This window comes from Saimiri boliviensis, chromosome 9 (assembly GCF_048565385.1).
Source record: "Saimiri boliviensis isolate mSaiBol1 chromosome 9, mSaiBol1.pri, whole genome shotgun sequence".
In the NCBI taxonomy this organism is placed as follows: domain Eukaryota; kingdom Metazoa; phylum Chordata; class Mammalia; order Primates; family Cebidae; genus Saimiri; species Saimiri boliviensis.
Genome location: NC_133457.1, coordinates 58769731 through 58797633, shown reverse-complemented (window position 1 = coordinate 58797633; position 27903 = coordinate 58769731). Strand labels below are relative to the sequence as shown.

Genomic DNA, 27903 nt, shown 5'->3' with positions numbered 1-27903 from the left:
CGAGTATATTTATTTTCTAGCCCTTCACAGTATAATCTTGCCAAAGGAATATAGATTGTAGTTTATTTCTGAGATTTTTAGTACTCAACTTTTTATTGTAGTTTAAATAGCAATAGTAACAATAGCCATTGTTGTGCTGAATGCCTTCCCAGTGTCCCTATTCCTCACAATCCGAGTTGCATGCTGTTATCCACATTTCACAGACCAGAAAGCTGAGACAGAGGAGTGAAATGACTTGCCAGTAGCCACAGATCTGGGAAGCAGTAGAGTCTCTAAAGTTATGTTGCCTGACGTTAGGGCCTGAGTTGTTTTCACAAGGCTATACTTCTGCCCATTGTGTACTGTTTAGTTCCTGTTTAAATGCACAGATAACGTGTGCCGGGATGCAAAGTCCCCTGCATACTGGAAAATATGTAGGAACCACGAGAAGGCAGTCACCCTGGCCAGGTGCCGTGGTTCATGCCTATAATCCCAGCACTTTGGGAGGCCGAGGCAGGCAGAGCACAAGGTCAAGACATCAAGACCATCCTGGCCAACGTGGTGAAACCCTGTCTCTACTAAAATACAAAAATTAGCTGGGCATGCTGGCGCACGCCTGTAGTCCCAGCTACTCACGAGGCTGAGGCAGGAGAATCGCTTGAACCAGGGAGGCAGAGGTTGCATTGAGCTGACATCGCACCACTGGACTCCAGCCTGGGTGACAGAGTGAGACTTCATCTCAAAAAAACAAAAGAGAAGGCTGTGGGCCTGCAGGCACTCATCTCTAAACTTGGTACATGCTCTAATATAGACCAGTACTTCTCAAAGTGTGACCCTGAGACCAGTGTCATGCAGTAAGCACAGAACAGTTTTTTTCTTTAACAGTATTGCTGCAACTTGTGGCTCTTCTTAGTTTGGTTCTCAAACGGTGGGAGAGATGACTATAACACTCAATACTGGTTATGGGCTGGTCTACACTCCAGCTTCAACAACAAGCAAAACCAAACAGATATCTGGTCTCCAACCCTAGAGCTTCTGATTCAGTTTCTGGGCCCCAGAAAATGCCTTTTTTTTTTTTTTTTTTTTTTTTTTTTAAGACAGTCTTGCTGTGTTGCCCAGGCTGGAGTGCAGTGGTGCGATCTCGCCTCACTACAACCTCCACCTCCCAGCTTCAAGCGATTCTCCTTTCTCAACCTCCCGAGTAGCTGGGATTACAGGCAAGCGCCACCAAGCCCATCTAATGTTTGTATTTTTAGTAGAGACAAGGTTTCCCCATGTTGACCAGGCTAGTCTGGAACTCCTGACCTCAGGTGATCCGCCTGCCTCGGCCTCCCAAAGTGCTAGGATTACAGGCATAAGCCACCGCGCTGGGCCCAGAATTTGCATTCTAACAAATTCCAAATACAGTGGTTCCAGGGACCGATCTCACTGTGCTAACCCCCCGTTTAGTTTTTAGGAGAGCCCTGTATATGAGACACGGATTCGATCTAAGGCATTCAGGTTTAGTGATTAACAATTTCCCTCTTCGGCTCTCTCAAGGCGGCCAGGGAACAAGGAGACCACGATTAATGTCCAATCCCCGAGGCGCGTTATCAAGCTGCTGAAAGCAGGGCCTCCCGATTGCTGTTCCAAAGGGTCCCTTTCCTGAGAAGACGCCTGCAAAACCCCGATAGCACTATCCTGCAGTCACGCGCCGGCGCAGCCTCCTCGCCTCCCCCACCCGCCCGGCTCGGCCACCGTGGGGCGGAGCGCGGGGCGGAGCAGGGGCGTAGGCTGGCTGCTGGGCCGACGAGGGGCGGTGCCAGGCCGCGGGTCCTTAGTCAGGTGACGCGGAGCGGCTGGCCTGGGCGCCGACTGCAGAGCCGGGAGGCTGGTGGTCATGTCGGGGTTCCTGGTTCGTATCTTCTCTCTGCTGCTGGCGCTGCTGCTTCTGCGCCCTGCGCGCGGCTTGCGCGTAAGTGTGCGGGACCCGGGTGCGGGGAGGCACTGCGAGGGGACAGTCTGGCGGGGAACCGGGCTGGGGCCGCGGCCGCCCGGGGTCCCGCAGGGCGGGGAGCCTGAGCCCCGAAGTGCCCCCAGCAGGCCGGCGGCTGGCGGAGCGCAGGCAGTGGACCGGCCTTCCCGTCGGGGGCGGGCCAGGCGGGGCGCGCGTCCTTCGCGGCAGCTCGGTCGCTCGTGCGTTCCGCTCCGGCCGCGCTTTGCGCTTGGACCCACTTCCCCTTCTGTAACAAGGTGGGTGAGACGAGGTGCGCTTGAACGTTTCCTAAGTTGGTATTCCGGGAGGGAATTCCAAGTAGCGCGGGTTAGAGGGCGCCTCGGGCTCTGGCTTGGGTCGCCCTCCGTGTCCCAGTCCGTGCTCTGCGGAGCGCTCCGGAAGGAGAAAAACGGGGTCAGGAGAGGCCCCTGCAGTGGGAGCTCGGCGTTATTTTCCCTCTGGGTGCTCTTCCTCTTCGTACGTCTTGTTCCCTTCTCGCCACTCCCCGCCGCCTGCTCTTTGGCTTGGGTTTTTCTTTGTGGGACCCTTTTCCTTCGGCGTTTGGCGGGCCAGGTTACGGTCGGGGAGAGGGGGAAGAGGTAGGCTGCTGGGGGATGCCCGCGTGGATGGGGGGAGGTCTGGCGAGGCGAGGAGGTGAGGTGCGGGGCGTGCACGTTTGGTGGGAGAGGAAGGACAGCGTCGCTCGCTGTGTCCGAGCCGCGGCGACGGCCTGAGAGGCTCCGAAGCGCCGCCTGGGGAGGTCTGCGTTACACCTGCGGAAGGGAGGGCAGGTGGTTGCAAGCTGCTGCTCTGCACGTTCCGCGGACCAACTTTGGTTCCTCCAGGGTATAGGTGGGCTGAGCCTTCAGCACACTTTAAGAGCTGGTGGCATTTGACACCGTCGACTTGTAAGTTACACCCTTTATCAAGGCTCTCAATAACGCGTGTAGGGGTGGGAAAAGTGGTACATTTACCTACAACCAAGATTGAACTATTTGGAAAACAGCTGCTGAAAATGTTTTCATTTTTGGGAAAAGTTGGCACAGATTGAGTATTTGCTGCTGCCTCTTCACCCGTCTGTGGTTCCTCTATCCCAGTTTGTAGACAGTTTTCTTGTCCAGAAGGCCCGTAGGACCGTAGGAGTCAGACATAGCCAACTGTGAAAACCACTGGATAAGGTGGAACTGGGGAACGGTTCAGGAGAACAGTGGTGCAGGTAAGGGGCTGGGGGAAGGCAGATCTTAACCAGTATCTGGGGGTGGGGGTGGGGGTGGGGGTGGGGAGAGAAGGATTTGTGAACAAGGAGCAGGTGGACAGCATCCATCTGTGTGATGTGAGTTCATTAGTCTCGTGCAGCGTTACTGCGTCCGGGTGGATGCCCTGTGGCTGCATACCTGAAGCCCACACAGGGAGGCGGGCATCACCCTAGGAATTCTCATGTCAGGTGCCTAGGTGTCCCTGTTGAGCTCCTGTGCCCACAGCTGAAGAAAGATACCTGCAGTCTGACTTTTCATTATCTCCTTGTTTACATTTCTTTAGAACAGTGGTTCTCAAATTTTAGCTGTCCTAGAAATTAAGAAAATATTTTATTTCTTTTCTTTTCTTTTTAAGATAGAATCTGGCTCTTTAACTTCCACCTCCCAGATTCAAGTGATTCTCCTACCTCAGCCTCCTGAGTAGCTGGGATTATAGGTACCCGCCACCAGTCCTGGCTAATTTTTGAATTTTTAGTAGAGTCAGGGTTTTACCATGTTGGCCAGGCTGGTCTTGAACTCCTGACCTCAGGTGATCTGCCTGCCTCAGCCTCCCAAAGTTCTGGGATTACAGGTGTGAGCCAGCGCTCCCAGCCCTAAAGAACATGTAAAACTATTTGTTAATAAATAATATATCATTACACACGAACAAACAATAAATATATTTGAAAAACAACAGTATTTCTCCCCAGATTTTAGGGTGCAGAGTTGTACTGTTTTACATTTCTGCAAATCTCTTTCAATGTCTCTTAATAGAAAACAGTGGGATTTTCATGTTTATTTCTGCATTCAATCTGTGGCCATATCACATGTCACATAGCCTCTGGAAAACTCCACCCTCAGGACAGAGTGAGAGTGGGAAAGGCAGTAATGGCTTAGAACTATAATAAAAATAGTTTTGACTAAATGGACCCCTGAAGGGCTGTCTCCAGACCACACTTTGAATTCCGCTGATTGTGTTTTTATAAAACAAGTTCATGCTCACTGGAGAGAAACTTTAAACGTATATAAAATGGGGTAAGAAAATGAAAACTGCCCATCATGTCACAATCCTGTGAGTTTCTTTTTGAATAATTAAGTATAGCTAGCAACTGACTAGTATTTGAGTGGCTTGGATTCCCCAGGTGGGTTGGGCAGATGTAAGTGACCTTTGAGTTTTGAATGGGTACAAGGACACTCTTAATATCCCACAAAGCTGATGCTGGTTCCTGGTTGCAGGCGGAGTTGACCTGGAAACCTCTCCTTGGCCACTGTCCTTTCTAAGGAACTCATTTCCACAGTCCACCTGCACGAACTGGTGGGGGAGCCTCTAGGAGCAGAGAAAATGGCCATCTTCAGGCAGCTGTCCCTAGGCGCGAAGGCCACCCTGGCTGCCGTCACTGTCTTCGTGTCCATGATCGCCTCCCGCTCTTTTCTGGCAGAGAGCCTGGAGCTCAGGGCCCGGCGTTGGCTGCTTCGCTTGCAGCTTGCCCTGTTTGTCAACTCGCTCATGCTCATTGGCTCCCTCTACATTTGGCGCAGCACGGTCAGCAACCTCTGCCACTCCCCGGCGGCGGAGTCAACCTGTTTTCAGCTTTGGAAGGTGGTGGTTCTGGCATTTCTGGCCCTGGCCCATTCCAGTTTCTTCACCACGTTCTTTTTAGTGGCCGAGGAGCCTTATCTCTTTTCCTTGGCAGCCTACTCCTGCCTGGGCGCCTACATCATCATGCTCTTCTTCCTCTGCATCCTCAGCGGCATGGAGCAGGCCTGCCAGCTCTTGGCCTGGCGCAGTGGTAGGGTTGTGGGCAGCCTTGACAAGACAAGGAAGCTGGCGCTCAGGCCTGCCTTGGCAGTGGGAGTGACAGCTGTGCTCAGCGTGGCAGGGATTCTGAATGCCGCACAGCCCCCGGCGGTGAAGACTGTGGAGGTGCCCGTCCATCAGCTGCCCGCCTCGGTGAACAACCTCAAGATTGCGCTCCTCTCAGACATTCACTTGGGCCCCACAGTGGGCAGGACCAAGATGGAGATGTTTGTGAGGATGGTGAATGTGCTGGAACCAGACATCACAGTGATCGTGGGTGACCTCTCCGACTCGGAAGCCTCAGTCCTGCGGACGGCAGTCGCTCCTCTGGAGCAGCTTCAGTCACGTCTCGGCGCCTACTTCGTCACAGGCAATCATGAGTACTACACGTCGGATGTCAGCAACTGGTTTGCACTGCTGGAGTCCCTGCACGTCCGGCCTCTTCATAATGAGAACGTGAAGATTTCCGCCACCCGGGCCCGGCGTGTTGGTGGTGGCAGTGGCGGTGGGAGTGAGGACGAGGACTGGATCTGCCTGGCTGGGGTGGATGATATTGAAGCAGACATCCTGCACTACTCTGGCCATGGCATGGATCTCGACAAGGCCCTGGAGGGCTGCAGCCCGGACCACACCATCATCTTGCTAGCTCACCAGCCTCTGGCTGCCAAGAGAGCCCTCCAGGCTCGGCCAGATATTAACCTCATCCTTTCTGGGCACACACATGCTGGGCAGATCTTCCCCTTGAACGTAGCAGCCTATCTCCTGAATCCCTTCTTTGCTGGTCTCTACCAAGTGGCCCAGGCCACGTTCGTATATGTCAGCCCAGGCACAGCCTACTATGGGATACCCATGAGGTTGGGTAGCAGGGCGGAGATCACAGAGCTCATCCTGCAGCGGGCTCCCTGAACCGGCCTGGCCCTGCGCGCCTCTGCCCTGCCCTCGCCCTCAACCTTCTGTCCTGCTTCAAGAGTGGTTTGCCTGCTTTTCTCCTCCAGCCTGGTCCACCCAGCCTTGCCCACACGCGCTCAGTCACAAGCCTGACTCAAACAGTGACTTACGGTGGGGGCTGCCTGGCATTTTCAGGCTGGTTCAACCGTTTCCTTGGCCAGTTGCTTTTTCTGATGCACTTGTGAGATCACTAAGGTCACATATATGAGTACTCCCCTCTATTTTCAAGATGTTATGGGATGGGGACCTTCTGCAGAGCTCCCAGGGATGAACCTCCCCTCGGGGTTGCTGAACAGGAATACATTTAGAAAGCAGGGCCGTGGGGAGCAGGAGCATTTTCCTCCTGGTGTTTTAAAACTGTCTTTTAAGACTTAGGTGGTTTCCAGAATCATTGATCCAGAGCCTTTCTGAGGAAGGGGCAGTGTTGCTAGGTACTTTGGGAGAACAGGCAAGATGGAAGGGCCCTCTGGCTGCTAGAGAGGAATATTTTCTTTTCCTCTGGTTCTGTCAGGATCACCTCTATGGAGGGCATCAGCAACATCCACTGGAATGCAAAGCTCCTCCTGTTCCAGGCCTTGAGGGATGCTGTGTAACTGTGCTCCTAGGCCCTTGGGGGCAAGGTCGGGGAAAAGAACATTGAGCGCCACGGGATGGTGGCAACGTTGCTGCTTAGGAATTCAGAGAGCTTTGCCGCCTCGTCTCTTTTTATACAACCCTTTGGGGAGCAAACTGAGGACAGGCTGCTTTTCCCTAGTTGGAGGTGAGGAAACCAAGGCAAAGCGAGTTAGGGCATAGGCAGCATGCCAAGGTGTGCAGGAGATCTGGGGCTAGAAACCAGGCTTCTGCCTCCCGCTGAAAGCTGTGCTTTCCCACCTGTTTTTCCACGTGGTGATTAAGCAGCCTTAATCTGTGTCTGTTGCAGGTGAGTGAGGATTCAAATGCAATTCAAAGGATAAACAAGGGCCTAGGAGCCCGTGCTCTTCCAAAGTGGTTTGCTTGAGGCTGATTTCAGCTTACAGGGATCGCAGCCTGGAAGGAAGTCAGCTAATTTCAGTGCAGGATGTCTTCCATTTGAAGGAGAGTCGGGAAACACACCCTCTACCTCCGACCCCGGGTTTGGGTTTGATTTTTCTGTCAGCAGCTGAGTTCTCTCTCTGTCAGAGGGGAAGATGAGGCCTGCTTGGGAGTGGCTGTGCTGTGTGCCTCGGCAGGGCCTGCAGGCTCCCCTCCCTGGGCCTGGCCGTGGAATGCAGGGACTGCTCTTCCTACTAGGTGGCTTCCAACCCACTTGCCTGACCCTTTAAGGCTTTGGCCACAAAATGGTAAGACCATTCCCGCTGGCTTCTAGACCCACAGAAAAACAGGCAGGTATTATGATGTCCGGAGTGCCTCCAGCCCTGTTGGCCTGGCCCTTGTGCCAGAAGCAACAGACCCTTTGATACTGAGATGGAGATGAGCGCTCATGTTAGAAACGGCCTCACTGAGAAGACAGAGCCGGGCCTGTTTCCTGCTGAGTGATTTAAGCTTGCGATGGAAAGTCTTTCTCCATTGGGGAAGGAAGACGCTCGCTCTGAATGGAGAGGCTCAGCCTGCTGCCCACTCAGTGGGCAGCATCGGGCAGGTGACCTTCCCTCACTGAGCCTTGGTTTCCATCAACCCTAAAATGGGGATAATGACCGTATCTACCTCAAGATTGTTTTGTCAGGAGGGATCCACCAAGCCTCGTGCATGAGTTCCACATGGCACAGTGTACACAGTAAACACGTGTTAATGCTAATTTTTCAATGTTCCGGTGGGGCCTGCTAAGGAACTACGTTGGGCACAGGTGCCCAGAGGATTCGTGGAGCAGCCAGTCCTGGGGAATGTGAGTGGGCAGCGAGGGGCCTCCTGCTGGGGCTGGTGATAGGTCAAAGCAGCTGCTGGGGGTTTGCCTTCCTCCCTCACGTGCGTCCTAGCAGGCAAAGGGGGTTTCTTCCTTTCCTCCTTGTCCTTCTGGTATATAGTGGGGTTTGGGGGATCTGGAGACCCCCTCTTTTTGTTCTCAGGAAGCCAAGGTATTGACAGTGGGTCATCCCATGCAGTTTAAAATGTATCTTTGAGTTAACATTTTGGTGGTTTCCTTATTATTTTTTTTTTCTCTCCGCTGTCCTTCCAGAATCACTTTTCTTGTGACTCAACCTCATTTTGTGAATCATCCTTACTCTCTTTCAGTTCTCTCTTTGGATTTCATCAGGCGGGCTAGATGGTGCCATTTCACTTCCATGGCTTGGTGCCGCTGGCAGTGTTGGACTCACCCGTTAAGTGTTATTTCACTGGTTTCTTGATTTTGCATCTTTCTCATCAGTGACCTGGGCTTGATGAAATTAGCTTTCATGAAGTCCTATTTTTAAAACAATTCTGCATCCTTCTGTCTTTTCTTTCTCTTGAATGCCGTCATTGTGTGGTCTTACGTACCCTTCATCCACTCCAAAGTCCTCGCTTAACTGATTGCTTTCTGTTAACAGAAAGAAAACAGGTCTATCCTGTGTATCTGAGAAACATCTTCAACACCCTCTCCTATCTGGGCTGTATTCCCTGACTTGGTGAACAGTTTTTCAGCAGAAATTTATCCATCACTGTCCAGATTCTGGCCCTGGTGGGCAGCTCTCCATGACACCTTTAGTCAGTCTGTTCAACATTCTTCAACCATTGACCTTTTTTTTTTGTTTGTAGTTGGGGGAAATGGTGAGAAACATTACTTGAAGCTTGATCATTCTTTCAGTTTCATTTGTTTGTTTATTTGTAATCTGTTAGACGCAAATTGAAATACAATGGTTTTTGAAGATTAGCAATAGCATCTGTAGTATATGATGCTGTTACAAAATATCAGTAAATTAATCCTGCTGCCATTCATTCCAAATACCCATCCTTGCCTTTTTTCCCTCTTTGGTTTGGTTGATTTTAAATTTTTCATAGATGTACCTGTCTCCGAGCTTCAACAAGGATGATGAGACCATTCTGCCATCCTTTCTCAGCTACCCCTGCCCCACCTGTACTTTTTATTTTTTGGCTGGAGTATATTAACATAAATCTTAGAAAACATAGTGTTACCCCAAAATTACTTCAGTATGAATCCTTTTTCAAAAAGCGTATCTATAAGTCATTATCATATCCAATGAAATTACCAGTGATTCTTGAATGTCGTCTAATGGCTAGTTAGGGGATCTGGGGCTAGTAGGCAGATTTTTGACCTCTTTAAAGAAGTGCTCTTTCCATCATCTGAGTAGCTGTATCTGTTATAGGCGAGTACAGGATTCAGATGCAACGAACTGTAAAGAGTTAGTGTTTAGTTCTTCCTGAGTATCTCAATTATGCCTTTTTTACTGTGGCAAAAAAAAAAATTGACTAATCTGTACCATTTTTTTGTTGTTGTTCTTTTCGTTGTTGCTGTTGTTGATCTTAATCACTTTTAAGTGAATAGTTCAACACTGTTAAGTATATTCACATTGTTGTGAAATTGATCTAATTGATCTGTAGAACTTTTTCATCTTGCAAATCTATACCCATTGAGCAACAAGGCTTCATTTCCCCCTTCCTCCAGCCCTGGTGACCACCATTCTACTTTCTGTTTTTATGAATTTGACTACTTTAGATACCTCATATGAGTGAAATCATGCAGTTTTTGTCTTTTTGTGGTGGGCTTCTTTCAGTTAGTATAATGACCTTAAGGTTGTGGCACATGACTGGATTTCCATCCTTTTTAGGGCTGGACTACAGTAATATTCTGTTGTATTTTTATGCTACTTTTTGTTTATCTGCGGTGAGCATGTTTTCATGGACTTATTGGCCACTTGTATACCTTCTTTGGAGAAATGTCTGTTCAGGTCCTTTGCCTATCTTTAAATCAGGTTATTTAATTTATTGTTGTGGAGATGTAGGAGTTCTTTATATATTCTGGATATTGACCCCTTATCAGATATGTAACTTGCAGATGTTTTCTTCAGTTCTGTACGTTGCCTTTTCACTCATTGTGACCTTTGTTGCACAAAGTTTTAAGGTTTGCTATCGACCCATTTCTCTATTTTCATTTTTATGTTTGTGCTTTTGGCGTCATAGCCAATAAATCATTGCCAGATTCAATATCATGTAGCTTTTTTTCTCATGTTTTCTTCTAGGAGTGTTATAGTTTTGGGTCTTATGTTTAGGTCTTTAACCCATATTGAATTAATTTTTGTATAAGATAAGGGTCCAACTTCATTCTTTTGCCTGTGAATATCCAGTTTTCCCAGCACTGTTTTCTGAAGAAATTGTCTTTTTCCCATCAAGAGGTCTTGGCATCTTTGTTGAAAATCATTTGACTGTATACACAAGGGTTTATTTCTCAGCATTCTGTTCTTTTCCATTGCTCTATTTGTCTGTCCATATGCCATTACCATGATGTTTTGATTACTGTAGCTTTGAAATATGTTTTGAAATCAGGAGGTATGAGTCTTTCAACTTTGCTCTTCTTTTTCAAGACTGTTTTGGCTGTTTGGTGTCTGTTGAGATTCCATATGAATTTTAGGATAAATTTTTCTTTTTCTACAAGAAAGGCTATTGAGATTTTTATAGGGATTGTGTTTAAATCTGTCACTTTGGGTAGTATGAGCATCTTAACAATATTAAACCTTCCACTCCGTGAACATAGGATATTTTTTCCATTTGTTTGTGTCTTTTATTTCTTTTAACAGTGTTTTGTAGTTTTCAGTGTAGTTTTTTTCATCTTGGTTAGGCCTATTTTCATTGTAGTTTTTTCATCTTAGTTAGGCCTATTTCTAAGCATTTTTTTTTCTTTTTGATGGTTTTATAAATGGAATTTTTTAAAATTCCATTTAGGATTGTTCATTGTTAGTGTGTAGAGATGCAACTGATTTTGGTGTGTTAATTTTGTATCCTGCAACTTTAATGAATTCATTTATTAGTTCTAACTGTGTGTGTGTGTGTGTGTGTGTGTGTGTGTGTGTTCGTGTGATTTTACAGGGTTTTTTACATCTAAGATCATGTCATCTGCAAACAGATCATTTTACTTCTCCTTTCTAATTTGAATGCCTTTTCTTTCTTTCTTGCCCAGTTGCTCTGACTAGGACTTGCAAAACTATGTTGAGTAGAAGTGGCAGAGCAGACATCTTGCCTTGTTTCTGATCTTAGAGGAAAAGCTTGCAGTCTTTCGCTATTGAGTATGATGAGCTATGAGCTTTTCACATATGGACTTTATGATGTGAAGGTAGTTTTCTTCTATTCTGCATTTGTTGAATTGTTTTTTTAACCATGAAAGGGTGTTGAATCTTGTCGTGCTTTCTCTGCCTCAATTTAGATTATCGTGATTTTTGCCCTTCTTTCTGTTAACTTGGTTTATTACAGTGATTGATTTTTATATGTTGAACCATTCTTGTATTCCAGGAATAAATCCCACTTGATCATAGTATCTAATCCTTTTAATGTATTTAATTAAATGCTTTTAATGTATTTAATTCAGTTTGCTGGTATTTTGTTGAGGATTTTTGCATCAATATTCACCAGGAATATTGTTCTATAGTTTTCTTGGAGTGTCTTTGTCTGACTTTGGTCTAGGATAGTATTGGTCTCATAGAATAAACTTGGTAATGTTCTTCCTTTTCAACATTTGTAAGAGTTTCAGGAGGATTGGTATTAATTCTTCTTTAAATGTTTGGTGGAATTCTCCAGTGAAGTCATCTGGTTCTAGGTTTTTCGTGTGTGTGTGTGTGTGTGCGTGCGTGTATAGATGGAGTCTTGCTCCGTCACCCAGGCTGGAGTGCAGTGGCATGATCTTGGCTCTCTGCAACCTCCACCTCCCAGGTTCAAGTGATTCTCCTGCCTCAGCCTCCCAAGTAGCTGGGACCACAGGCACGAATTAACATGCCCAACTAATTTTTTGTATTTTTAGTAGAGATGGGTTTTCACCATGTTGGCCAGGTTGGTCTCAAATTCCTGACCTCAAGTGATCCACCCACCTCAGCCTCCCAAAGTGCTGAGATTACAGCCGGGAGCCAGCGCGCCTGGCCTCTTTGAGGTTTTTGATTCGATTCAATCTGTTTAATAATAGCTATTGGTCTGTACAGATTTTCTGTTTCTTCATGATTCAGTCTTTGTAGGCTAGGTGTGTCTGAAAATTTATCCATATCTCATGGGTTATCCAATTTGTTAGCATACAGTTGTTCATGCTATTCTCTTATAATCCTTCATTTCTGTGGCATCACTTGTAATGTCCCTCTTCATTTCTGATTTATTTATATCTTCTTTCTTTTTTTCTTAATCTGGTTAATTTCTCAATTTTGTTGATTCTTTTTTTCAAAAAAACAACTCATTTTATTTTTCCTACTGTCTTTCTATTCTCTGTTTTATTTATTTCTGCTCTAATCTTTTATTTTCTTCTAATAGCTTTGGGTTTGTTTTTTTCTCTTCACAGATTTGTCTTTTTAGAGTTCTTTGTTTGAAACAGGATCTAAAAACAGGTCTGTATTTTGCCCATGATGTATTTCTTCAGTCTCTAAGTCTATAACATCCCCCTTTCCTTATTTTTTGTCATTTATTTGTTCGAGTTATCTAGGTCATATGTCTTAAAATTTTATACATTTCTGTGAGCTTGTAGAGCAAAAGCTCTCTAAAGGTTAGAGCTAGAGGCTGGACAGATTCGGGTTCAACTTTTTCTCTTTTTAAGTAGGAAGACTTCATTGCTTCAGTGATGCTAAGATTGACATGCGGGCTCAGGTATTGTCAGCTTGATCCCCCTACTAGAAAATTCCTCATTATCTTTCCAGTTAATGTTTCAGCAGTCATCGGTGATTGCTACCTAGTGTCATTATTTCGCTAATGATTGCAAAATTGTGATTTGTAAAATTCTACCCTTTTTATTCTGCATTTACTAGCTATGGATCCTTTATAAAGAACTCTCCTCATCAATTGTGTGGTTAGTCTGAAAAAGCCTATGACAGAGGCAGGACAGACACTAGATGTTTTTCACTTGATTCCTTAGTTTATAGCATAATGAGCGGGTGTCACAGCAACCTCCAAGAATGACCTATAAGCTTTGCTTCTGGGTGGGTGAAAATCGTGTTAGGAATTCAGATATTTTTATATGTCTGATGTTTTTTAATTCATCAAACCATTACGTCTTTTAATATTCAAAATAGCCCATCTTTGGCCCGTTGGGACCTTTTCATTTTTTGCTTTTTAGAGTCAGGGTCTTGCTGTGTTGTTCAGGATGGAGTGCAGTAGTGTAACTATAGCTTACTGCATTCTCAATTTCCTGGGCTCAAGTGATGCTCCCACTTTGGCCTCTGAAGTAGCTAGGACTGCAGGCGTGTATCACCACACCTAACTTTTTTTTTTTTTTTTTTAGTACAGACCAAATCTTTCTATGTTGCCCAGGCTGGTCTCAAATTCCTGGCCTCAAGCAGTCCTCCCGCCTCAGCCTCCCAAAGTGCTGGGATTACAAGTGTGAACCACTGCACCTGAGCTGATTGGAGCCCTGTCATCTTGTTATTTTGATGAGACCCTATTCTTTTTTTTTTTTTTTTTTAAGTAGTTCTAAGGCTATTTTGTACATCTTCTGCCACAGACTTGGATTAACTAATTTCTTGAAGAAGCAGCTCTGGTACTTTTAGTGGGAAATGTTTGCAGACCGCAATTTAGATACCGTATTAGCACCTAGGTCAGACTGCTTAGATTAGATTGCTACCTGATGATATCATTTCCAGACTCTTGTCAGTGGGTATTGCTAGGAAATACAATACTTTTTCTTAGAGAGAAAAAAACAAATCATAAGTGTGTACTAGTTTTTTCAATCCCAATGAGAGATCATAGATTTTATTGTTTTTTAATGGACTGTATTTTTTAGAGTAGTTTTAGCCTTATAGCAAAAATGAGTGGAAGGTACAGATATTTTCGTTTATCTCCTGATTATGGGGTTCTTAATTTTATGTTTGTTTCTCTCTTTCTTTTTTTTTTTTTTTGAGACAGTCCTACTCTGTCGCCCTGGTTGGACTGCAGTGGCACCATCACTACTCACTGCAGCCTCAACCTCCTGGGCTCAGGCTGTCCTCCCGCCGCAGCCTTCCGAGGAGTTGGGACCACAGGCATGTGCCACCATGGCCAGCTGACTTTTGTTTATTTTTTATAGAGATGTGATCCCTCTTTGTTGCCCAGGCTGGTCTTAAACTTCTGGGTTCAAGCCATCCACCTGCCTCAGCCTCCCAAAGTGCTGGGGTTGCAGGTGTGAGCCACTGCACCCAGCCTGTTTCTCTTTTACACTGAAAATTTTGGTTCTTAGTAACCTAATGTAGTTACTTATTTATGTTATCCTACTACCTATGTAATAGAATCAAGATGGTAATGTCAATATGGTTATTAAGATGAAGTCTACTGAATGTAGTTTGCTTTTGTGTTTTCCTTGAATGCAGTTTAAGCTGTATTTTTATCCTTAGGCCAAATGTGGTCACTGTGATATGGAAAGTTAGATCTGTTTATTTTCCATTTTAAAGAAATTAAATATTTTTAAATTTTATTTTTTTAAACTGCGCATTTACCTTTTCTCTAGATGAGGGGGCACATTTAAATCTGTACATGTCCAGAGTCCTTGGGGATTGGGAATCTGTCCAAAGCTGTCCTCACTTCTCCTCTTCCATTGCGATTTGCCTTTTTTATCCAGTCTTTTGGAATGCTGAACAAAAACATTTTTGGTACAAGGCAGGCATGAAAAAATAAAGTTAATGCAAATCGAATGCATAAGCTAGAGCCGATTATCCCGATTCCTGTCTCCATATAGATGATCACCATTGCCTGCACCTGTTTCCCTTCTCCCCCTGTCTGATGGAATGGTGCTTCCGTGACGTGGTGTTTTGGAGGCGCTTAGCTCTGATGTAATCAGAGTTTGACCCATAGTTCACCTGAAGTATTTCTTCTCCTTCTCTTTGTTCTATGAACTGAGGGGTCTGAAAAGCCCACAGTATGCAAATACCTTTCCAGCCCTTTCCCTCTCCCCTTTCCTCTGTCCGTGTTCCCTCAGCCCCAGCGTGCTTGCAGGCTAAGAGGACGGGGCCTCTGCCATCCTGGAGCTGAACAGCTCGTGTCAGGAATTCCCCAGGCCCTTGAGTCTCTGGGGTGAGTTGAAAGGGGTGAGTATCTGCTGGGGATTAAGATCGGCTGAGTAGCGTCATAGTGAGGGACTGAAGATGGCTCATCTTCGCATAATCAGCATGACCCATAGCCTGTGATGTCAGAGCTCCCTTGATTTCTTTAGTCAAGGAATGTGTACAAGTAATGCAAATACAATTATCTTTTGTCCTGAGGATTAGGGAACTTGGGGGATGTTCGTGTTACCTGATGATGTCAATATTGTGTCATGTTTAATGTTTGTTTGTTTTTTTTTTTTTTTTTTTTTTAGGGATGCTTATTTAGAAATAATCTAAACTGAATAACTTTTTAAAAAATTACATTGGGCAGTATTAGGTTCCTGATATGTATTCGGTCCAAAGGTGTTTTGTTTGTACTCCTGGGTTTTTTCCCTCCAGTATTGGATGCATTAACGGGGAGCCTTGAGAAGTTAGGAAGTTTGGTGTGTTCAGAATTGCTTTTTAGAAGTTTTCTGTGACCACGTGCACTAAATACTGATGCTTCCACACTCCTGCAAGTATGAAATAAAAGTATGTCTCTTCAGTATTGCATTCCTGCGCCGATTCATTTAGAAAGATAGGCTTTACACACAGGTCAAATCTTCCATTATTTGCATTTGGGGGGAAATAAACTTGAAGGCAGTGTTCTCTTTCTCTCTCTCCTTTTTCCTCCTGCTTTCCTCCTCCTTTCTTCCTCCTATTCCCACTTTTTTTTTTCAGATGGAGTTTCACTCTTGTTGCCCAGGCTGGAGTGTAACCTCCGCCTCCCAGGTTCAAGGGATTCTTCTGCCTTGACCTCTGAGTAGCTGGGATTACAGGTGTGCGCCACCACACCCAGCTAATGTTTATATTTGTAGTATAGGCGAGGTTTCACCATATTGGCCAGGCTGGTCTCGAACTCCTGACCTCAGGTGATCCACCTGCCTCAGCTTCCCATAGTGCTGGGATTACAGGGGTGAGCCACAGCCCCCGGCCTATTCCATTTTTTGATCGCCTTCTCTATCGCCTTCAGATCGCCACACAGCTCAGGAAGCTCAAAGGAAGCTGGCTCTTTAGTTGGGATGTTCTTAGGGCCGTAACTTTCGAGAGGGGTCACCTTGGGTCCCTGAAGTGGACTGTCCCTGTTTACCTTGGCTTGTGACAGTCACAATGATGAGCTGTCTTTTAAGGGATGCCGCGTCTGCAGCTGTTCATATTGATCCCCTGTCTGCGGCTTTTCTATGTTTTCCTTTCAGAGACTTGTCCCTGCTCTCCTGGTTCAGGTAACATGGTGGTGTTCATCTCTCAGACCATGGCTGTCTATGAATGTACAAACAGTCAAGGTCTCATGTGATATAGCAGGGTGGTGGACACAGCCCGGGGCAAGAGAGAGAATATTCTGCTGTCCCACCCACTCACGAACTGCTTTCAATCATATTTATCAGTAGATTTGAAAAGATTAGAACATGAATTGCAAACCAAATATCAGAGGCTGTGGTGTTCTGTCCCAGTAGTAATCCCACGCCCACATGGTAGCTGCTGCCGGAGCTGCCGCTCACCTAACTAAGTGGCCACCATCATGTACCCTGATCTGTTTTTTTCTGGCAGAGGCTCACTGGCAATTTGAATGAACATAATGGAAACCATCTTTAAGTCTTTGTGGAGGGGGCACTGATAGCTACAGTTTGCAGAGGATGTGGTCTTCCTTCAGATTTATGTTGAGTGGGAGTGGGAAGTGGGCAGTTCCAGAGCTTCAGCTTGATCCATAAAGGCGCCTACGCACGGTGAGGGTTCTGCAGGCCTTTACGTAAAACCATCCCACTTTGAACTCAGAGCCAGGGAAATAACCATGTGATGGCTCCTCTGATTGGTTGGACTCTCTGGGGCAGAGGCTCCCTTTATTCCTGGGCTCCCTAAGAGTGATAAGGGAGAGTGATGGCATTTCAGGTTCCCTGGTGCCACCGTGTCAGTTCAGACTGTATCCAACAGTCCTCAGAAGGTGGTGGATTGGGGGTGCCCCTTTTCTTAGGATACAGGACCCTGAGTCTTGTTGGGAAGGGTTGGAGGAGTATTTATTGTGTGGACTTGGGGTGGTATTGCAGGGTCCTTTCTCAAGGGGATCCATCCAACCTTTCCTTCAGTCAAATTTTGTTGACTGTATGTTGGAGAACTGGCTCAAAGCTGGGAATTGGATGAAGGAATCTCCGTTTTCCATGCGGTTGACATCAGCCTTTTGCTCACGAGTTCTTAAACATGTCAAGCAGTACCCTTGCTGATTTCCTGGCCATCTCACCCCACATCACTCCTGGTCCACAGGTCAGCACACCCTGGCTGCCACTGTAACTTGCTGGTCGTTGTGGTAATTGTGTCTTCCTGCTTCTGAGGGTTAAATCATTCCACATTGGTTATGCCATGCCACAACCTCATCATCCCCAGCATCACCCCATGCCATGGCAGCATCCTCTGTCATCCTTGCCTACAGAGGATGACCCCACTCGGGGGGCCTCCCAAGCATGCCAGGGCCCTCCTCACCGGTGCCTGCCGTCCTAAAGGGAGAGTTCTCTGGGCTCTCCTGGGGGATAGATCCAGGTGGCGGGTCTCTGGTCATCCTTTTGGAAGGTGGAATGTAAAAATACATTCCTTTCTCTTGAGCCATTCCATACCTTTCTCAGGATGCCAAGGGAGTCCTGGCATCCTCACCTCCTTTCCTGCAGACCAGCGTCATGTCTAGGTTCCAAGGAGCTTCCCAGCAGCATAGGAACTGGGCTCAGGTGCTTTTAACCAATAGGATAACTCCTGAGTCATGGAGAGGACATCCTACCAGTGACTTCCCTGTATCTGGCCTGGGATTTTCCCCCTCAAGATCCATTCCCGGTGACCCCCATGGTTAGGTCTCGAGCCTTCCTTTTTTGGCTGGAGATGTGAGTCTCTTTAAACATGGCCACAGAAGCCTCTGACATTCATAGAATATCCTGAGTGGATGGCGGACCTGGGCCCATCAATCAGTCACTGTCTTCAAAGCTTCCAAATTGCTTAATATAAGCCAGCGAACCTCACACTCCTTTCAATGACCAGTAACCGCACCTCTGCCCGCTCCCGGGTGGAGCCAATGCGGGTTCTGACTGCTCACCTTCTCTCCATGCCTCCTCCTGGCCCCGCAAAGTTGAGGGCCTTGGTATTTGTCTTTGAGGCGTTACCACCCCCGCTTAGCACTAGCTATAGGGTTCTTGTTGCTATTTGACATTTATGAGAAATCGAGGTGCAGACTCACATCCTGATGATCTGCTGTTGAGGACACTCCTGGTACCAATACTTGGTGTTGCTCTAGAAGCAGAACATGGGGTGCAGGTGGTTTGAGAAGTGATCCAAGAGCATAGGAGCAAGGGCCAGGTGAAAAGAAGGGACAGCCTGGATCAGAATGCGTATCGTGGTTACCATTCTGGGAACTGGGACATGATTCTTCTGAGACCTCTTGAAAAGTACACAAAGTGTCTCCAGAATTATTTGCCTAAGAGACCAGAGAATGTAGTTCTCCACCCTCTTTGTCCTTCATTGGCTGACAGTTGACCACAGGGGCATGGACTCCCCAGTGCTCCTGGACTTCTGGGCTGAACCCGTTCCCTGAGTGTTGGGACAGGAAGGCAAAAAGACATGAGATCTGAGTGAGTTGAGACAGTCAGCACAAAGCATACTGAGCTTGCACAATACCGTTCACAGAGCTACAGCTGATGTAGGCATGTTTTAAAAAACACTTTTCAGGCTGGGTACGGTGGCTCACACCTGTAATCCCAGCACTTTGGGAGCCTGAGGCAGGAGGACTGCTTGAGGCCAGCAGTTGGAGACCAGCCTAGGCAACATAGTGAGATCCTGTCTCTACAGAAAATTTAAAATTATTAGCTGAGCATGGTGGCACACCCCTGTGGTCTCAGCTACTTGGGGACTGAGGTGGGAGGATTGCTTGAGCTCAGGAGGTCAAGGCCGCAGTGAGCCTATGATATGAGCCATGTTCAGGCTGCTGCACTCCAGCCTGAGCAACAGAAAAAGACCCTGTCTCAAAACCAAAAAACTCTCCTTCTCTGCTTTTCTCTTTTCACCCTTTATCCATCGGAGATCATTTCACAATGGCAAGGGCTGAGTACCCTCAAGAGCTGCATAATGTTTGATCATCTATTTTTGTATATGTACAAACATATATGCATGTACAATACACATACAATATGAACCGTAATTTATCAGTCTGCATTTTTATTTGTGTCAACATTTTGCTAGGAAAAATTTTCAGAGAGAGTCGAAAGATTCTACCGTCAACATACTATCTGTCCATCCCTTTGTCTATCAATTCATATTATTTGGACGCATTTCAAAATAAGTTGCAGGTATCAGTGCCCTGCTCTCACTAAAATAAATACTTCGGTGTGCATATCATTAACTGGAGGTCAATGTTTGTTAATAGCTCCTTTTTCCCCCCAAGGTAAAATTTACATGCAATGAAATGCATGTATCTTAAATGTACCATTTAATGAGTATTAACAAATGCCTGTAACTGCATAATCCAAAACCCTTATCCAGCTATAGAACGTTACCATCACCCCAGAAAGTTCCCTCATGTCCCTTCTGAAGTTAAACCTCCCTCCGTTCTCCCAGAGTTAACTATTCTGATTTTCTTCTCCTACCATAGATTAGATTTGCCTTAACAGGTTCATGGAGTATGAACCCTATTGTGTAAGGCTGCTTTCCCTCAACATTTTTGAGATTTATCTATATTATTAGAAATACCAGTAGTTTGTTCTTCTCTATTGCTGAGTAGTAGTCCATCATTATATATATCTGCTGTAGTTTGCTGAGGCAGGAGAATCGCTTGAGCTCAGGAGTTTGAGACTGCAGTGAGATATGATTGAGCCATTGCACTCCAGCCTGGGTGACAGAGCAAGACCCTGTATCAAATATATATATATATATATATATATATATATATATATAGTAATAAAAATAAAAGAATTAAGATCTAAACCAGGTTCACACTGACCTAATGGATATCATATCATATCATATTACACCTATCATATCACATATAATGAGCTGATACAATCATTATTAGGTCATTATTTCTCTGAAGTTCTCTTTCATTTTCAAATAATAGTCCTATTTCTTTTAATGCCATTGATTTGTTGGAACAATTGAATCACTGGACTTTTAAAATGTCCCACATTTTGGATTTGGCTTATTGCTTCTTTATGGTATTGTTAGATTCAGGTTCAGTTGCGATTTTGATGAAATAATGAGGACCGCTTTCTAGGTGAGACTGTACTTCGTGTTAAATCATAATATGAGAGACGTAATGTCTGGCTATTCACTTTTATTGATGCTGAAATGGAGCACAAAAAATATGCCCAGTCCTTCACACAATTTCCATCAGTGTTTCTAATGGTTTGAGCATCTATTGATGATTATAGCTTAAATCCATTTCACTAAGTGTTGGGAGAGATGTTTTTCAGATGCTTTTATTGCTTCTGCGTTTATTATTATTTTGAGACGGGGTTTCTCTGTCACCTAGGCTGGAGTGCAGTGGCACCGTCACAACTCACTGCAGCTTCGACCTCCTGGGCTCAAGTAATCTTCCCACCTCAGTCTCCTGAGTAGCTAAGACTACAGGTGCCTGCCACCGCACCTGGCTAATTTTGTTTGTTCATTTATTTTAAACAAGAAGTTTAAACAATAGATGCTTGACTTGAAGGAAAAACTAGGATTCATTTTTTTAAGAGTAATTTATCCCTACTTAAAGACAAATTGCTCTACATGTACCAGCTATGTACAAAAAAAGTTATAAAATTGTCCTTGGTTTTGCAACAATACATGAAAACACTAACATTCTGCAATTGAACAAGGTATGCTAGGATTTTCGTGTTTTTGTTGTTGTTAAAATAGCAAAATTATTTACCAAAATATAAAGAGCTGAATGAGCATGTCACTAATGAAGAAAAGGGGGTATTTTCACAGAATCAGTATTTTTCCCCATCCCACCTCCACTTGATGTCAATCAAAACATACCATTGGCTGTTTAGTTAAAAAAAAAAAAAAAGGCAATATACTTGCGCACATATACAAGTTACTTTATGTATAATAAAGGAATGGGAAGCGGGAAACGGAAGAATAGAGAAGACGGTACTGCAGTGGCCAGCATGTGGTGGAGCCAAATTGCAGCGTTCTCATTGAGACTGTAATCTTGGTCTGTAACGAACAGAGTCCTGGAGTGAAGGAGCAGGTTCCCTTTTCAGGAGACTCCGCCTGTCTGCTGTTGGAACACATCGATTGTATCTTCATCCTCCATTTCCAGCGGAGCAGACGTGTCTCTTTCATTGGTTGGTTGCCTGTCAAATGGGAATCCGATCTGTCTCATTGACCATCCCTATCGTTCACAATAGGCTTTCGTTAGTTTACTAAGTGATGTATGCTCTTATTCTTAAACTGCTGCACCACAGAACCTTCTCGCCCTGCCACCTTCAAATTAATATAATCATGATTCTCAGTCTTGATTCCTTCCTTGGGCTTTTTGTCCACCATGGCAAGTGCTGGAGTCTCAGCGGCCGCTTCACAAAAGAGGTACCACGTCTGCACTGAATGAGCACACACGCAGCGCTGGGAGTGGGAGAAGGAGTTGGCGCGGTGGATGAGGGAGACACTCATTTTGTTCATTTTTTTGGAGAGACAGGGTCTCGCCATGTTGCCCAGGCTGCTCTTGAACTGCTGGGCTCGAGCAGTTCTCCCGCATTGGCCTCCCAAATTGCCAGGATTACAGGCATGAGCAATCGTGCCTGGGCCCTTCTGTATTTAATTAACTGGGATCCAGTGGAGGATTTTCCATAGTCAATATTTTGGTAACCCTGAAATGCATTTTTTATGTGAGGGCTCTTTCTCTGTATTTATCACTTTTCAAGAGTAATGAGTTGGTACTCTAGCAATCTCCAAAGGTGACCAGTGAATTTTCTCCCCTGTATATTACAGTGAATGGATAGGTGTTAATATACACGTAGTCGTATTTTTTTGATTGATGTATCTCTTAAGTCTCACTCAACGCTCGCTCTCTTTCTCACACACATACACTGTCTCTCTCTCTCTCTCAGTTTGACACTCGAATTTCTCCCCAAGAACAGTGGGAGGCTCTTCAGGTTCGCGCCTGTGTCTGACAATCTAACTGGCCACTGTCCTGGAATTTCCTCCTCCTGCCTCCTGCCCACATCATTGTCACCACCGTGGGCCACAGACACATCTCTTCTGCCTTTTTTGCCCATTCAGGAAAAAGCCAAACATCTGGAAACACATGTCTGGTCCTATTGGTCTTTCCTTTCAGTTGTCCTCCACGGCTCTCAGCATGAAGTCCATGCCCTTGAACCTGGACTTCAGGGCTCATTCACTCTGGCCCTGGCCTTCTCCTCTGCCTCCTCTGTACTGTGGAGTTCTGTGGCTCCTGGCCTGTAGTCTTGGCCTCCCGCTCCCAGTCCTCCCACACACAGTTTTCTTTCTTTGTGTCACTTCCCCCTATGGCTAACTTCTCTTCATCCTTGGCTCAGGCCATTGGTTCTCAACGTTGGCTCTGCATTACATCATATGGGCAGATTTAAGAAATTCCAGTGTCTGGGTTCCTCTCAAGACCAGTTAAACCCTGAATGTCTGGGTTTGAGGCTCAACTTTGCTTTTTTTTTTTTCCTTTTGAGATGGAGTCTGGCTCTGTTGCCAGGCTGGAGTACAGTGGCCTGGTCTTGGCTCACTGCCACCCCTGCCTCCTGGGTTCAAGTGATTCTCTTGCCTCAGCCTCCCGAGTAGCTGAGATTACAGGCGCATGCCACCACTCCCAGATAATTTTTGTGTTTTTAGTAGAGATGGGATTTCACCATGTTGGCCAGGATGGTCTCGATCTCTTGACCTCATGATCTGCCTGTCATAACCTCCCAAAGTGCTGGGATTACAGGAATGGGCCACCATGCCTGGCCAACTTTGCTATTTTTAAAAGCTTGCTCAGGTGATTTTACTGGGCAGCCAAGATGGAGAAACACAGTTTTGGGTGTTTCTTCCTTTGAGAAATTTGCCTTTGCCTCTCCCCCCAATTCCACTGTTCCTGGGTTCCATTCCATGTATTTCTGTTGCAGCATTCTGCTCTAACCCTCACTTGGCTGCCTCAACCTCACTGTATTAACCACTGGGTTTCTTCCAGGTTAGAGGGAAGCTTCATATAGGTTGTGGCCACATCTGTGTGGTTCTTGTCTGTGATTACTCAGCACATAATAGGTGCTTGGTAATATTATGTTTGTGGATGGATGGAGGGGAGATATTTAGACTGGACTTTGAGGTCATTGGAGGGTAGAGATGGTGTCTCACCGTGTGTGGGACAAAGGCCAGATTCCATTGTCTGCCACCATCATTTCTTTCCAGCCTTATCTCCTGCTCCTCTGAACTCTCACTTAGACAAGCAGATTTCAAATAACTTTACCCTCTTCCCAACTCTGCCAGAAGTTGCTTGGCTTCCTACCTATCTGATGAATGTTCCCACCTCATGGGCCACCTTTGAACTTAGGAAACTTTTTAAGAACCCTTATTTATATATACTATATATATACTATGAGAATATTTTCAAGAGCATCCATTGACGCACCCGCTGTAAGAAATAATTTTTAGGCCAGGCACAGTGGCTCACCCTGTAATCCCAGCACTTTGGGAGGCCAAGATGGGTGGATCACCTGAGGTCGGGAGTTTGAGACCAGCCTGGTCAACATGGCAAAACCCCATCTCTCCTAAAACAAAAAATTAGGTGGGTGCGGTGGTGGGTGCCTGTCATCCCAGCTACTTGGGAGGCTGAGACAGGAAAATCGCTTGAACCTGGGAGGTGTAGGTTGCAATGAGCCGAGATCATACCATTGCACTCCAGCCTGGGCGACAGAGCAAGACTCTGTCAAAATAATGATAATAATAATAATAATAATTTTTATATTTTTGTGAGTTTAGGAGACTTTTGCTTTGAATGGAAGTTAAAGCCTTATTTACTAGAAGGTGTGTTTAATTGATACTTGCCCTTTTCAAAAATGATTCTTAGTTATCTATGTTTATTTAGCTTTATTGAGATGTAATTCACATACAGTAAAGCTCTCCATTTGCCTCTATGAATGTTTCTCTGAGCTGTTTAACTTCAACTCCCCAGTTGGACTTCAGGCATGTGTGATCTAGGACTCATGCTGCCACAGTTGCTTCCAAATACAGCTTCAAAGCCACCATGGATTATGATGCTACTGTGACTAAAGCTAGATTGTGACCTTTGAAAGCCTAAAGATGCACAAGGAATCTGACCCATAATCAGATGGTTTCTTAAAACACTGGTTCTAGCCAGGCACGGTGGCTCAAGCCTGTAATCCCAGCACTTTGGGAGGCCGAGGCGGGTGGATCACGAGGTCAAGAGATCGAGACTATCCTGGTCAACATGGTGAAACCCCGTCTCTACTAAAAATACAAAAAATTAGCTGGGCATGGTGGCACGTGACTGTAATCCCAGCTACTCAGGAGGCTGAGGCAGGAGAATTGCCTGAACCCAGGAGGCAGAGGTTGCGGTGAGCCGAGATCGCGCCATTGCACTCCAGCCTGGGTAACAAGAGCGAAACTCCGTCTCAAAAAAAAAAAAAAAAAAACACGCTGGTTCTGTTGGCACCTGTGGCCTGTTGCTGCCTTCTCCACCAGAGGGCAGTGTGCCTCTCGGCTTAACAGCTGAACCCCCACCCCCACCACCCATTGAGGTCTCGCCTTTCAAAACCTTAGCATTTTAGCTCCTGAAGTGACCCCAAAATAGTGTTTCTTAAATTTTTGCTTGATAGAAATAAATCTTACATTGCAACCAAATATACATGCATACATATACAGTTCTACATAGGTATATATAACAAAAGGTTTATAAAGTAATACTTTACTATGTGTAATATACTCGATTTTTTGTCTTGCCTTGTTTGTTTGTTTGTTTGTTTGAGACAGTATCTTGCTGTGTCGCCCAGGCTGCAGTACAGTGTCATCAGCATGGTTCATTGCAGTCTCAACCTCCTCGGCTCAAACAATCCTCCCACCTCAACCTCCCAAGTAGCTGGGACCACAGGCGTGTGCCACCATGCCTGATTTTGTGTGTGTGTGTGTGTGTGTGTGTGTGTGTGTGTGTGTGTAGATGAGACCTTGCTGTGTTGCCTAGGCTGGTCTTGAACTCCTTAGCTCAAGCGATCCTCCAGTCTTGGACCCCCAAAGTGCTGGGATTACAGTCATAAGTAACTGTGCCTGCCATTCTTTCATTTTTATTATTTATTTATTTATTTGAGACGAAGTCTTGCTCTGTCGCCCAGGCTGGAGTGCAGTGGCATGATCTCAGCTCACTGCAAGCTCCACTTCCCAGGTGCAAGGGATTCTTGTGCCTTAGCCTCCTGCGTAGCTGGGATTACAAGCATGCACCACCATGCCCAGCTAATTTTTGTGTTTTTGGTAGAGATGGGGTTTCACCATGTTGGCCAGGCTGGTCTTGAACGCCTGACCTCAGGTGATCACCTGCCTCTGTCTCCCAAAGTGCTGGGATTATAGGCGTGAGCCATCATGCCCGGACAATTCTTTCATTTTTAAAAGGTGCTTATTGCCACCAAAAATGAGTTTATTACTTATAAATCAGGTTACAGACCACAGTTGGAAAAATACTGCCTTAAAGTTTCTTTAGTCCAATACACTGGATAGTTATGGATGAAGAGAGGTAGGGTTAGAGATGGGACTTGCCCAGGTCACTCTAGGATTCAGAGCAACACCCAGGATGGCGCACTGAGGCTCTGGAGTTTTAATCCATTGCTTTTTGCCCTGTATGTTACACTTAGGATTTTCTGAATGGGTTTTGGTTATCCGAGTGACCTTACTGTTGTGGTGCATCCAGTACTTAGGCAGGTAACAGTCACAAGGGTGTGTGTGTGTGTGTGTGTGTGTGTGTGTGTGTGTGCGCGCGCGCGTGCGTGTGCATGTGTGCGATGTTTCTGAGCCCTGTGAACAGCACGGTGGAATATCATCTCGGCCACTCATCATAGGCTCAGTGCTGGCCTCTAGAAGCTAAGCCTTACGGAACCCTGCATGTGGGTCCTCTTTGATGATTTCTCTTACCTGAGTACCCTTGGGGGACCTGGCTTAGCAGTGGTTTGTATGATAGCTCAGAAAACAAGCATTAATTCCATCAGCACGTTATACAAATTAAAGAGGCAGAGAGTCACTTGCCACTGTCAAAGGATCTGCTTCTGAAATGCAGGAGGTGGAAGTTCTCATGTGACCCCATTCTTGCTCTGTAGAATGCCAGCCAGAGGGTGTTTGAAATTGACTATAGCCAGAACCGCTTCCTCAAGGACGGCGAGCCGTTTCGCTACATCTCAGGAAGCATCCACTACTCCCGCGTGCCCCGCATCTACTGGAAGGACCGGCTGCTGAAGATGAAGATGGCTGGTCTGAACACCATCCAGACGTAAGTAGGAGGGCACGTGGCTCTCACCTGGGCCTGAACACCCACTCCGGAGAGAGGATACAACTGTATTCCTCAGGGTGGCTATTTTATTGCTCAGAAATGGGCAGTAGTCCAGTGCGATGTTGTGGGAGGAGCTTGTCATGAGCTGGACTGGCCGCTCTTCAGATCATTAATTACGCTTCCAGTCTTCAATTTTATCATCAGAAATCATTAAATAAACAGCTTAAAAAGGCAAAGGATGGGAGAAGCAAACAGAAGTAACAGTGATTGCGCACTTACCAGATATAGGGCCCCTTACACTAGTGAGTCCATTTCTTTGAGAGAGTTGTCATTGTTCCCATTTATAGCTGGTGAAACTGAAATTTGCCCCGGGCCCTATGTTGGGTCAGAGGTTCAGCTGGTATTTGAAGGGAAGGGAAGGTGTGCAGGCAGCTGTAGCGTAAGGGATGGCTGTAGTCATACAAAAAGATAGGTCAACGGGAGAAAAGCATAACAGATCTATCCAATCAAAGTTTTGTGTTTTTTTGTTGTTTTTGTTTTTGAGACGGAGTCTCGCTCTGTTGCCCCGGCTGGAGTGCAGCTGCGCAATCTCGGCTCACTGCAACCTCCGCCTCCTGGGTTGAAGCAATTCTCCTGCCTCAGCCTCCTGAGTAGCTGGGACCACAGGCACCTGCCACCACGCCCAACTAACTTTTTTGTATTTTTAGTAGAGATGGGGTTGCACCATGTTAACCAGGATGGTCCTGATCCCCTGACCTTATGATCCACCCGCCTCAGCCTCCCCAAGTGCTGGGATTGCTTATGTGAGCCACCGTACCCAGCCTGAATCAGAGTTTTACCTGATGTAGGAGTCTTCAGAACAGAAGACCCAAGGAAAACTTTTTACACTTAGATTCCATGAAAGGTAACCTAGTAGTAGTAGACTGAAGTGGGAACCCACAAGGCCTGCCTCTTCAGATTCTTCTCAGCCTCTCTGGGTGGCATTCCTTCCTTCTGGGGATAGAGCAGGACCCTTCTGCAATGAGGGTCAAGGAGGGAGAAGGGAGAGGTGACCTTTCTAGGTTTTATGGCTTGCCTTGGGGGGAAGGGGTTCTAATTTCTATGACCCATATTGGGGAAGAGGAATTCTGGTTAGACTTGCTTCAGGGAAGGAGGAGGAGCGGGAGACAGAAGCGCAGGAGAAGGTCAGAGAAAGAATATTTGCTCCTAGCCGGGCGCGGTGGCTCAAGCCTGTAATCCCAGCACTTTGGGAGGCTGAGGCGGGTGGATCACGAGGTCGAGAGATCGAGACCATCCTGGTCAACATGGTGAAACTCCGTCTCTACTAAAAATAC

At 46.0% G+C, this 27903-nt stretch overlaps 2 protein-coding genes and 1 pseudogene across 6 annotated transcripts in view; 2 read left to right on the top strand and 1 right to left on the bottom strand.

The window, feature by feature from the left end:
- Positions 1-1842: 1842 nt before the first annotated feature.
- Positions 1843-26473, top strand: TMPPE (transmembrane protein with metallophosphoesterase domain). Of its 3 annotated transcripts, XM_074405933.1 has the most exons (4): positions 1844-1933; positions 3052-3170; positions 4426-6695; positions 26400-26473. In XM_074405933.1, the coding sequence occupies exon 3, from the start codon at positions 4532-4534 to the stop codon at positions 5891-5893; it is 1362 nt and encodes a 453-aa protein (XP_074262034.1). In that variant the 5' UTR covers positions 1844-1933; positions 3052-3170; positions 4426-4531; the 3' UTR covers positions 5894-6695; positions 26400-26473. The 3 variants fall into 3 exon arrangements, with proteins under 3 accessions (XP_074262033.1, XP_074262034.1, XP_074262035.1); XM_074405932.1 differs by lacking the exon at positions 3052-3170 and having other exon boundaries at positions 1843-1933; XM_074405934.1 differs by lacking the exons at positions 1844-1933; positions 3052-3170 and adding an exon at positions 1954-2211.
- GLB1 (galactosidase beta 1) overlaps positions 1849-27903 on the top strand; it is a 107688-nt gene continuing 81633 nt past the window's right edge. For all 3 annotated transcript variants that reach the window (XM_074405930.1, XM_074405929.1, XM_039461810.2), the window contains exons 1-2: positions 1849-1933; positions 26400-26569. In XM_074405930.1, the coding sequence (XP_074262031.1) occupies positions 1859-1933; positions 26400-26569 (245 nt within the window). In that variant the 5' untranslated portion in view covers positions 1849-1858. The remainder of the gene's footprint in view (positions 1934-26399; positions 26570-27903) is intronic.
- Positions 12970-21624, bottom strand: LOC104651833 (small ubiquitin-related modifier 2 pseudogene; annotated as a pseudogene).

What these genes read in the sequence shown, in the direction of transcription:
- TMPPE (XM_074405932.1), top strand. Translation starts at nt 4,532, where the DNA reads ATGGCCATCTTCAGGCAGCTGTCCCTAGGCGCGAAGGCCACCCTGGCT.